Source organism: Mesitornis unicolor, unplaced genomic scaffold, assembly GCF_000695765.1.
Source record: "Mesitornis unicolor isolate BGI_N332 unplaced genomic scaffold, ASM69576v1 scaffold35761, whole genome shotgun sequence".
Lineage (NCBI taxonomy): Eukaryota > Metazoa > Chordata > Aves > Mesitornithiformes > Mesitornithidae > Mesitornis > Mesitornis unicolor.
This window is the reverse complement of record NW_010166621.1, coordinates 1-12,436: the sequence shown is the minus strand read 5'-3', so window position 1 is coordinate 12,436 and position 12,436 is coordinate 1. Positions and strand designations below refer to the sequence as shown.

Sequence of the window (12,436 nt, the reverse complement as noted above, 5' to 3'; positions counted from 1 at the left end):
CTGACTTTGGAAAATGCAAACAGAATCGCACTGTTATTTTAGTTGCCTGAGCTCTTTGTATTTTCAGGGAACATTCCCCTTTAATTAGAGCCCCGTATATTGCATGTATTTGCACCTGCAAGCCCCAAACTCTACTTAAACTGCCACCAATACACGGCAACTTAAAAATGGGGGAAAAATCAGTAAAGTGATCATCAAAGTTAGGCAGGAAGAATCTGCTCTTTCAGCACAACTATTTTACAGTGTTCTGGAGCAGGGTGGTAGCCCTAGTATGTGTAAGCTCATAGAATCATGGAATCACAGAATGGTTTGGGTTGGAAGAGACCTTAAGGATCATCCAGTCCAACGTCCCTGCCACTGGGGTCTCTCAAAGACAGTTTTTCAAGAAAAAGAAAGCAAAAGGCAACAACTAGAAAGTATGATGATAAGCAAATAGAAATGTCTTAGTCCTGGATCATTCTGCCACTTGTTAGAAGAGTTGGTGAGGGTAAGTAATTGGCTGTCTCCATTCCTGGACAAAGCTGTATCTCAAAACCGGAGAAAGCACAGCTCCTTGTAACTTTTGTCAGTCACCAGCCTCCCATTTCTAGAGCTGCAATAACATGGGCAGTAAAGGACTTCCCAGTATCTCCAATAGTGGTATCAGTTATGATCAAATACAAAATAGACACATACAAATACACTATCAAATAAGAAAGGATCTCATTTCAGACAGTCTTCAAATCTAGTCTATGAAACTGGTTTTCCTTAAAAATCTATTACTTCATTTTGAGTCTTCATGCTGAAGTATCTCCTGGCTTAAGCAAAATAGCTCTAAAAATGGTAGGACAGGAGATATTATATATATATATGTATATGTATATATATATTTAACTGCTGGTGTACCTCACTGGAGGGAAAATATGTTTGAGGAACATAATTATTATATAAAATAATAATTTTCCCTTTGAGGGAAAAGGCTCCCAGCAGAGAAGGAATCTTCTGAATATTTTTAATGTCTATTTAGTTACTCAAATAATCTAATGATATTAAATTTTATTTATTATTCAGCTCAGAGTTCTTCATGTAGCTGATTCTTAGGGTTTTAGCCTGTAGAGGCTCAGCTGATATATAGCAGCTGATATATAAGTATCCAATCTCAGCTGTATGTACTGGCCCTGCTGCAACTAGTGTTTTGCACATCACACTTGTTTATGTGTATACACATATATGTATTTTGCATGCTGTAGGTATTCAGCATCTGATGGCACAGTGCTCTGAATGCTGCATAAATATCCTTTGGAGGGGTTTATCCTCCCTTGCTACACTGCTAGTTCTGACCATGTACATACCCTGCTGTACTCCCAGATGTGTCTGTCAGTCCCTCTCTGGAACAAGTGAGCCATTCCAATTGTATGTGGGTACCAAATAGTTTAAAGTCAGCTTGCAAAACTGGGCATATGGCTGGACAGAAGGACCTTTAAGAAGAAAAGTCACAAGTATCTGGAGACAGAAATGATAAAACATGGCTCTTGAGAGCTGCAAGAGATAAATGTAATTTTTGTGGGGAAAAAAAACTTAAACAAGTGAAAAGTAGGCTAACCAAAGTTGTTTTGAACCAATAAGATTAGGTACAGTAACAGGTAGTAAAGGAGAGTTAACTGGAATGGAAATTAGTGCAGAGAATGAAGAGGTGTTTTAGAGCAGATCTGTATCATCAGAGGCTCAGTGGAACCAAATCAAGGAAAATCAGTTCTCAGAAAGATTAGAGCTAAATGGCTGTGTTTTGATTTTAGCCAGAGAGACAGAAATGCAATGGGTAGATGTCTCCTGGATAGTGGAAATGAGGTTGCTCTCTGCAGCATGCCAGAGAAACTTCTATCATTTGCTCCTCATGGAGCAGTTTGTGTTCAGCTCCTGGTGTTTGTTGTGCTGAAAAGTACCTTGTAAAAATCTATTAACCTGGCCTAAGATTTCCTTAAAATTAAAAAGTCAATAGACCACTTGTGATTGTACTTGGTGCTTTTCTCCAGTTCCTCATGGAATTTTTTTCTTAGAGCTCCTAGATGGTCATTCGCTTCTTGTAGAAGACATGGCACGAGCCTTGCCATGACATCAGTGCTGGGATGCTGCTTTTTCAGTTTAAATCTCATCTTTTCTGTGATTTGTGAGTATTCTGACAAGATACCTACACTGAAATTCTCACGCTTTTATTTTCCAACACTAAGTATTGTTGTTATTTCTGAGGGTTTAATAATAAATCTCTGGATATTATTAAACCTTCTAAAAGAAGAAACTTTCCATGTCAATGCAAAGCCAATGAAATTTCTGAGAGCTCAAAATCAAGTTTGTTCTGAATTTCAGACTTGACGCAAATGTAGGTCTTGATAAGGCTGGTCAATGTTTGTTTAGTCTGGAAATCTTTGGCACTGAAATAAAAATTCCTTGTAGTAAGTGTGACGACAGTACTTATCCTGCCTGTACATTTCTAGCTTATTTTTCACTACTTCTCTTGTGCTCACTATCTGCAAGATAAATTGTAACTAATTTCTAACTCGATTTATCTTGAAAACTTCTCTGTCATTTGTAGTACCATGGGATTGATTCTTCTTCATACACGATAGCAGGACCCACCGATCTGTGGTCTGCAGTGACAGACAGCATTCAAGAGAAGGGTTTATTAATGGTAAGTAAAATGCTTACAGCTGCATAGTATAGCTGGATTACGTGTCTGCTGTCTCCTGGGGTATTCCTAGAATAGGTCAATGTCCATGCACAAATAGCCATTTTCTCTAATAAAGGGGTTTGCTGGAAAGTGCCTAAGCCGCACCGGGAGCTGTGAATTGCAGCAACTGCATATCAGTTAGACACAAATGCAAACATCAGTGAGGCATGGGACCTGCCCTACTGCCATTACATGACCATAATTTATGTTCCTTTACATACCTTTCCAGTCCATTTCTTCAGTTCCCTTTCAGGTTAGCATTGCTGATGGCACTCACCTGGTTTTGATCTTACTGCTAAACACCTACCTAGAGAAGCTGTCACTGAAGATGCCTCCACTTCCACAGAAAGCCAAAAAGGTGTTGTGCACCTAAGCAGTTGGCTGGATGTAAGCTTAATTCAGAACCAGGGTATATATTTTCAAATCCAGGATCTATCCATTTCTAAATCGAGGTAATTTTTCTGCACTTGACTATGAAGGGAATGCCAACAGAAACATATTTTCCTTTTAAAAAGAAGCAATCAAGCAAGAATGGGCTTCTGCCTGAGGCCCATCATTGCAGAGTAATTCCCCCACCCCTATTAAACTGAGTCCTGACTGTAGTTTCAGTGGAACATCAACTATTGCATTGAATTACAGGACAAAGAACATAATCTCAAAGCTGCAAAACCATTGCCACACACACACACAGACTCTGTACAGAACTGCTCACATGATGAAGTTTATCACTGCATGATACCGTTATCCGTTAGTAGATATACATCAGCACAATGGCAATAGTGTAACTGATACAGTCAGAAAATATCCTGAGACATCAATATTTTTCTTTTTGGTTTAGAAATATGATGGGGTATGTACACTTGGTGTTCCTATCTACCTTCCTCTCAGTTTCCATGACATCTGAAACATGTAAGTCACTTTTTACAAATACTTTCTGATAAGATTTATTCTGTAGAAATGTGTAAGCTGTTCCCAAATTGGTATTTTTTAAGCCTAAAATTAGCTAGCTTACCTCAAGTCACAAGTTACACCTTAAAAACTAGCTTTATGGGTTTTCTACTTCTGCTTCCTGACATCTCTGCAAGCATAAAGAAAAGGGTCTTTTTTAAATGATTTAAGAGTAGCTGGTGTTCCAGGCCCCAGCTGGACAAAGTATCCAAGACCATCCTTAAATTGCACTGAACAGGGCATATGCATATGTAGTTGAACCAGGGACATAACTGGGTGCTTTCCTCATTTCTATGTGTTCCCTCTCCTCCAATGTGTTCCTCCTTTGGTGGGGCAACGCTGCCTTTCCTGACACCCCTGATACATCCCACTGTCTTCGCAAGGCTCATTGGTCAAAATGCTGTTAAAATGATGGGATTTGGGGGTACTTATAAGTGATGTGGCTCATTTAGGTGCCTAAATTAGTAAGTGAGATGACATGCAATGTCACTGGAGACAGACTGCCTCTTTAGAAAGACCCAGAGCAGAAGCCAAGTGTTTTCCATGTGGAGAGACTCACCATCTGATTTGTGCACCTATGTGTTTAAAGCCAGGCAGTGGCAATACTTCCACAAAGAGTCATTTTTAATAGATATTTTCTATTTTGGTTGGCTTTTTGGTTACCTACTCCTCTCACTTTCATGCTCCCTTATCTACTGAAGCTCCTCTGCTAATCTCCATCATTGTCCACTCTCCATCCTTGCTTATTCGCTCATCTTTCTCTTCTCGAAAATGCAATTTAAATTTTCGGATTAGTGTTTCTGTTTTCAGCAGCCAGTTCACTATTCAGGTGCCTGGGCAGTTAGATATATGTTAAAATTGCTTGATTCAAGTTTCTCTGGACCAGTTTCAGTATTCAAAAGTAGAAGTATACTCAGTTAATAAAAATTGTGTCTTACTCCCAGCTTGTTCTTTTTTTTTGTTCTAATTGAGCATGTGTGGTTTGTTTTTCTAAGCTTCTTATTTGTCTCTTATTCCTTTCTGGCATCTTTTCACTCTCCCATCAGACTCTTCCTTTCAGTCTATTACATTTCTTTCATTTTTTTCACATTTTCATGAACTTCAGAGAGAAGTTCTTCTGGATTTTGTCTTTCTTGTTATTATTGATCTTATCTACGGGTTTTCTCCTTCTATTTTTTTTCTTTCACAAAAAATTTCTATTGATTTCCTTTTTCTGTATTAAAAAGGCAGAACAAGAGCTCTTCTTTGTGGTATAAATAAATATTTATTATAATGAAATAAGGAAAGCTACCTTCATAGTACAACATAAAACCTGTACTTTTTGTGTTTAAATTCCTGTTTTGATTAAAATCAGCAAAAAAATCAAGCAAAAATTTGCTTAAGAAGTTCATTTATTATTTATTATTTATTTATTATTATTGCATTAAAACTTGGTATTTTTAGTGCATGTCTGTTTTGAATCTGGGGGGGGTTTTGTTTGTTTCAATTCCAAACAATAATTATTATATTTGCAAACAAATAGCTCCATAACTCAAGATAAACAAATTTTTTCTTGGCAAAAGTCTAGTGATAATCAGTTTGCCATACATCAACTCTGAAAACTCAAGGAAAGTAGAGGAACATGACTGACTTACTGATCCAGAAATGCCAAGTTCTCCTCTGTCTTAATGGGGCTATGGTTTAATTAATCTGAGATTTTTATATTTTGTTCATTTGTAGTTGATGCAATGGAAGGTGAGGCTTTAGTTATAAAATGTCCTCGATGGAGTTCATCTGTGAAATTCACCTGGTATCACAGGGATACCAACAAAATAATTCCTGAAGAAGGAGAGGGATCACAAGTATTTTCCATAAATCGCTTTCTTTGGTTTCTGCCAACTTCTAGAGAGGATACTGGAAACTACACTTGTGTCGTACATTTGTAAGTGCAACATTGAAAAGTGAAAGGCATAAGACTGGAAAGAAACATGAATGCTTTAATAATATGTTCTAATTATTATGTTTGAAAATGATGTCATGTTTTCATGGTATATACCAATTCATGTAACTTTTCATCCTGCAATCACTATTTTTATCTCAGGTCATTAAAATCAATCTGTGACTGAATACAATACAATAATCATCCATATGTTTAAAGAAGATACTTTTGTTACAAATATTTAATATCCCATATAAAAATGCTATCATTGACATACCTTTATTCCTTTTTTAAAGTTCAAATAATCGCACAAAGCCGTTCAATGTGAGAGTGCAGGTGCATCCCTACAAGCAAGGAGTGTGCTTCCCAAGTCAGATTCGTTACCCAAATGACACTGGAAGAGGAAAAATTGTTTGTCCTACAATTGACAATTATAAGGATGCTACTATCATCCAGTGGTATAAGGTAAATAAAACCCTGATAATTGTAGTCCAGTTTACTGTAAGAAGCTATTTGCAGCCAAATAAAGAAAGTTTTCTTTTCCAGGACTGCAAACCTCTTCAGGGACAGAGATACTTCAAGGGAGACAAATATATTTTTATTAACAACCCAAGAAAGGAGGATGATGGTTATTACACTTGTCGATTTGTCTACACTCATGAAGGAAACACGTTTAATGTATCAGCAACAAGGATTTTCATAAGTAAGGGTAAGAAAGACAGTCATTTTATAGCTTGTTAAGATAAGAAAGACTGATGTCTACATAAAGCAAAGTAAGCCACTTTTGTACATTAAAGAGTAAAAAGAGTTTCTGTTGGTGTATCTTCTTAATGAAACTTTAGATCAGCTTTTTTGACCTGGTGACATTCAGCATTTTGCTAAAATTCTCAGATGATTCTGGTTACATGCTGTGGCTGGTAAAGCTGTCTGGTAGCACTTCTGAAATGAAAGGTCTCCTCAGTGGGATGCCATAAAACTCTGCTTTCTATTTGTTCAAGGGGAGAAGAATTTGTAGCTAGGGAGGATTATCTGGTGATCAGAGAATCACTGATGTGCTGATGGCCTACAGCTCAATACCTTCTGGCCCATCTTGATAATCTAGCATTTACTTGCTAGTAGGGCTGAAAAAGACTTTTAGGTTCGTCTTGAATGAGAAAAATGAGTGAAGCTCACTGATTACTCTCTCTTTGATATTTTGAACATGGCCAATATGGCTGAGGTGTGGGGACTTTGGGGTGCCTCTAGGATGCAATCTCCTCAGGGAAGCTTTGTGTTTGGATGGTGATCAGGGGAAGAGCACGCAGCCATCAGCAGTTTCAGATTGCATCAACTTGCAAAACTTCAAAGTGTGTCTCCAGTTCTGTAATCAGATCAGCGGAAAAAGAGTCAGAAAGATGTTTGAGGGGGAAGAGTTTGGTTTGGGTTGTTGGATTGTTTTTTGTTGGTTTCATTTTTTTTCCCCAAAATAGTTAATGTTCATTTGCAGACTGACATCAGACCTTTTCGCTGTGGGGAGGCACCCCGCTTGTGGGCAGAATGCAGGCCTTGAATTTGGTTTTCGCTTCTGTGCCTAGATCACACTAGCAGAGTTTTTTCTGGTTATTCTAAGCTGGACAGAAGACAGATTTGAGCTGAGACCCACTGCAGTAGCTTAGGAGGTGTTGTGCCTTTCCTCTCTCTCTTCCCTGTAATACTCTGTTGGTCTACATGACACTTCTCTGCTTAACACTTAATCTTTGTTTGAATGTAATTTCAATCAAAACTTCTCTGACTGGTCAGGAATATTGCTGTATCTGGGCTATAATGAAAATTGTTGTGTTTTATTCAGCACAAATGCATCCAAGTTTACAAAAGCTTTTTTAACATCCAGGCAGATTACTTTATTTCATAGGATCATAGGATAGTTTGGGTTGGAAGGGACCCAAAGAACTTATATCTTTCTCTCTTTTTAAAAAACAAAATAAGGAACTGAAAAACACACAAACCTATAACTGCATTTGCTTTTTTTTTTTCTACTCAGCAGCTAAAACAGTACTTGAGAAACTGAATATTTTCCTTGCTCCTTCTATGTACAAATGTAAACATTAAAGAAAAGGGACAAAATACTTAAGCTATTAACATATTCAAACTCCTCAGGAATATTTGATCATAGGAATAAAATCAGACGATCCCAACAGACCTGTGAAACATGGCTGCAGTGTTAGTTTGCAATTCGGCTTTGGGATCCGAATATATTAACTGTACAGGTTACAATCATTATCTTACAAAATACTTTTTCACAACTTTCTAATGTATGCTTTCTTTCTCTTCTTAATTTCTAAAGCAAAGCACTCCCCTCTACCTCCTCAAATTTTATTTCCAAAAGATAAAGATGTAATAGAAGTGGAGCTTGGTAAGTACGGATTTTAAATTCTTTTAAAATTAACATTTCTGGTGGCCTAGTGTAAATGGGAATCTTAAAGAAGATTTAATAATGGAATTCTTCATTACATTTTTGCACCATAATGTTTACTATATTTGATTCACACCAGGCACAATGATGTGAAGTTAGATATAACTGATGGGTTATTTAGGTATTAAGCAGCAATTTAAGAGGATTTAAATAACCTATTTTACCCTTACTGGGATAGATGGGGATTATTCTCATGGTCAATTATTACATATCAGTTGAAAGGATGACAGCTTCCATCCACTTCAAAGAGGGCTTTAGCTAAATCTGTTGAAACTGCTTGATGGTACCCTTAAGAGAGAAGGATGGACTATTCTTGCAACTAGAGATGCTCCTTGTCACTTGCAGTTCCTGTCTGGAGAAAACAGCTATGACTTTGTTGAAGAATGAAGGAGAGCAAGGGACTGGCCACTGGCCATGATGCTGTGGAGCACTGCCTAGCTCATTTCCACATTGACTAGTGTTGAGCAAACCTGTCTGGTTGGAAGATACTGAGAGGGCTGAAAGATGGGACCAAGGGGTGAACTTAGAAATAGCAGGTTGGAGAGCCTGTGATGCAGAGCTTGCTCCCTGGCTCCCTTTCATTTAAGACTATAGATGTTCTCAGTGGTTCAGATTCACTCTGCATAACTTGCAGCATCAGAGTGAGGTGCTTGTGATAGGAGTGAGAACCATCTAGGTTTTTACTATAGTCAATGGAGAAAGGTGGACCTCTCCAGAAAGCAACTGAGCTCTTCTGAAACATAAATAGGTAGTCAAGGATACCTGTGTCCCAGGGCAGGTGGGATGAATCTGGGCCACTGGGAGAAGGGATCGGAATTACCACTCCACTGTTTCTGTCCTACAGCAAGACTGTTGTGGTAGCAGGAGCTACAAAGGAGCCCTGTGTGAGGTGTCACATACTCAGGGAGTTGCCACATTGACTCGCATTCCCTTTCTTTTTAAACTATTTCCTCCAGTTGCTTTGTCACTCAGAATTAGTGCTCCAGGACCACCTTTCTCAAATAAGGTGGTCAGTCTCTAGTGCTCTTTGGGCTCTGCCCACGTCTCTGGGACAGGAAGTAATCTAGCACTGGTTGTAAGGAGCAAATTTACTTCACATTTAAAAACCATTTGCTGTATTGGTTCTATTGTCTCTTATTTGCAAAACTGAAGGGATTTCTCCATCATCCCTACTACCAATTCAGGATGCAAGTTGTAAGATTTGTTAGACTTATCTAAGCCCTGCTTAGATGCAGATTTACATGAAAATAATTTAAAGTGTTTAATTATACCTTTTTCCAGTGCAGCGGTGACTCTTACTTTGGAATATTTCCTAATGTCAAATACTTAATAAGTAATTTTCTGTTTCAGTTTTGCTTGCACTGGTTTACTTTACTTTTGTCCAGCTTGAATAAAATCCAAGATAAGAGTCTGCACACAATACTTATGCAAAATAATATATACTGAAATTAAATTACGTTATTTCTATGTACACTTGTGTGTAAACCAGCATTTACTTTCCATGTCCCTCAAGAGTTGTTTATGTGGGGAAGCATCGCAAGTAAAGTCTACATTGCCTTCATCATAACAAATATAAATAATTCATTTTGTAATCCTTGGTGTTATATTAGATAATTTGTTAAAATTTCCTTTTACTGTTTCTTTTTGAGTCTCTTCTGTGCATCATTTTCTCGGCAGAAAAATATGTCAACATTAGCAAGACAAAACTCACAGGTGGTATGAAGATTTGTAGGAAAATATTTTCGAGGAACATAAAGTTATAATTGGTTTTCATCATGGAATGTTTACATCTCTTTCTCTATCTTGATTAGGTGCTGCTTTATCTCTGAAATGTCAGGCTCGCCTAGGGATTAAGAAGCAGCCAATAGCAGTTGTCACATGGGATGTGGATAACATCCCAGTGAAATACTTAGACTTTTCAAGATTTCATGAAAAAACTCATTTGTAAGTACATATAACACAGAATAATCTTTCTTCTATGGAAACTGTGCCTAGCCATTGAAGCCAGTGGTACCGGCTCTTTCTCTCTCTATTAGTTTTGAAGGACGTGAACAAGAATATTACAGAGAGACCACTTTGCATATTACTGAAATAAGAAATGAAGATCTGAAGGCAAATTTCACATGTGTAGCCGTGAATGAAATGCACAACACAAAGGTCATGGTGATGTTAAAACTCAAACCGCAAGGTGAGGTTAGGATTTTTTTGTTTTGTTTTCTTACACTTTGCACACAGTTGGAAATGTGTTGGTGATTTTATTTTATTATTTATTTCTGTTAGTAAGAAAGTTTCAGCTAGTAAGAAGAAAAAATAGCCTGCTTCCTCCCTGTGTATTCAAGCCAGTGCAAAATTCTCTTTTCCTGGGGTAAATTGTGCTGGGAGGAGGTCGTTACTCAAATGGTATCAGCAAGAGATTAAATATGCAGAGCAGGACAGTGTATCAGCCCTGTGACAAGAACATCCTGTTTCTAGAATATTTCTGCTCCATGACAAATTCCCCTGACTGGAAGGCATGCGATGCACTTGAATTTGAAGCACACTGGTATAGTACAGTCTGCTCTACAAGTTACTCAGGCTGCAGAGGATCCTCTGCAGATGGGATCTGGGCAAGGAACTAACCTCTCCTTTGGTCATAAGCATTACAATGCATTGTGAGGAACAGAGATTCATCTCCTTTTGAGAATCAAACTGTTATTTCTACTGCAGAATCATGGCAGAAAATAGGCAAATTTTAAAAACAAGAGTTTCAGCTGCCACTTTGCTTGCCTTCTCTTCCAACCACATTTACTGTAATGCCTTGGTTTTTGAATGAATATTAAGCAGTGTCACTAATGTCTGCAATGTCTGGCTGTATCCTCTCTCCCCTGAGTGACACTGTGTTCACTGTGTGCCACACAGAGGTGTAAGTAACAGTTCAAAGGCTTTCCCTTTTTTGTTTGTTTGTTTTGCTGTTTGTTTTGTTTTGTTTTTGTTGTTTGGTGGTTTTTTTTAAATATAAAAAACCATCATGATTCTAGTAATTTCTGCCAGAGAAGGGAAATCGAGGTTAGTAAATGGTGGGGACTGTCATGGTCTTCAGCTCTGATGGGAACTTTTTTTAATAGGGATAGATCCCTGAGAGACCACTGTCACCAGCAGCACTGAGTTTGACTCTTATGGCAGAAAATGTTATTGTGTCTGTGAAGGCACAGCAAGAAGCTGTGGTCAGTGGTTTCCTTTCTTATCCCTTCAACTATGCTGAACAACCAAGGACCTTGAGAAGAAATCCCAAGGTCTTTAAGAGGGATTCGTTTTCTATGAGAGAATGCTGGAAAGATTTTAATCAAGTGTATTGTAATCACAGGGTGTGCACAACTCTGTGTTCTGCAGTATTCTCGACTGTTCATAACTTCCTACAGGATTATGGCTTCAAAGCGTAGACCAATTTCCTTGCAATAGCCTAGGCTAGAAGGGATGTAGGTGAATTATAATAGAGGATAAGTCATCAACCAGCAGGACAGCACCAATTCCCCCCAGAGGAAGGTGGCAGGAGATGTTTAAGTTGTATATTACTAAATGAGTGCAAGTGTACCATCACTCAGGAAGCTGGAAACACATCAGTTCTGCACTGAACTGTCCAAGTGTGGGAGTGTACTTGCACCGAGAGGAAAGGAAGCTGAGTAGCAGTTCCTGCTCACTCTTGTCCAGGCAATTTACGGGCCACATATTACAAACTATATGGTGGAAAAAGTGTATTTTATTGTCTATGTTCATGTTGTAGACAACTTTTATTTTATTTTTTATCCATAGGTCTTCAGTAAATGTTCATGAAAGCTCTTGTCTGTGACACCCCTTGCTGCTGCCTGTTTTGTGTGGATATCTGTCCCCTTCTGCCTGTCACTGTTATTCGCAAGATGCCTGCTTCTGCTACTTAGCACTGTTGGTGTAAGCAATGCCACGTTCAGAAACTGTTGTGCTCTGCTTCAGTTTGCTCTGCTCGCTCCTCACACAGCTGACCAATGTTTATGCTAAAACAGTGACAGCTTGCCTCTGAGTATAATAAAAATGTTTTATTTTTATTATAAAAATAATATGTGGGTTTTGCTTGTGCCTTGCATCTTGTAAATATGTAATAAAAATGTGTACTCTACTTATTTTTTGTGTTTTGTTTGTTTACTTTTAATGGAAAAAAAAAACGTTGAGTTTTTTTTTTCAAAGATGTGGCTGTTTCTTAGTATTTCCCACTGCACACGAAGTGTGTATTCTACCTACTATCCTGTTAATGTGCTTTTTAAACAAATTCCTGCTTCATATTCTGGTCTTTTTTTTCAGGGCATTCAGTATGGGTTACATTATCATTATTTGTAGCACAGATCTGGGATAGGAAGTGACAGATGAACAGGTTTTATGATCTGGATGAGGGGATTGAGTGCTC

The 12,436-nt window shown here is 38.0% G+C and overlaps 1 protein-coding gene across 1 annotated transcript; it reads left to right on the top strand.

The window, feature by feature from the left end:
* Positions 1–3,546: 3,546 nt before the first annotated feature.
* On the top strand, positions 3,547–10,210 carry LOC104548881 (interleukin-1 receptor-like 1; the record flags this gene model as incomplete). Its single annotated transcript, XM_010195025.1, has 7 exons — positions 3,547–3,613; positions 5,372–5,573; positions 5,867–6,035; positions 6,117–6,279; positions 7,894–7,962; positions 9,834–9,966; positions 10,059–10,210. Coding segments are annotated over exons 1-7 (955 nt in total), but the record flags the coding sequence as incomplete, so codon positions are not given.
* Positions 10,211–12,436: the final 2,226 nt, after the last annotated feature.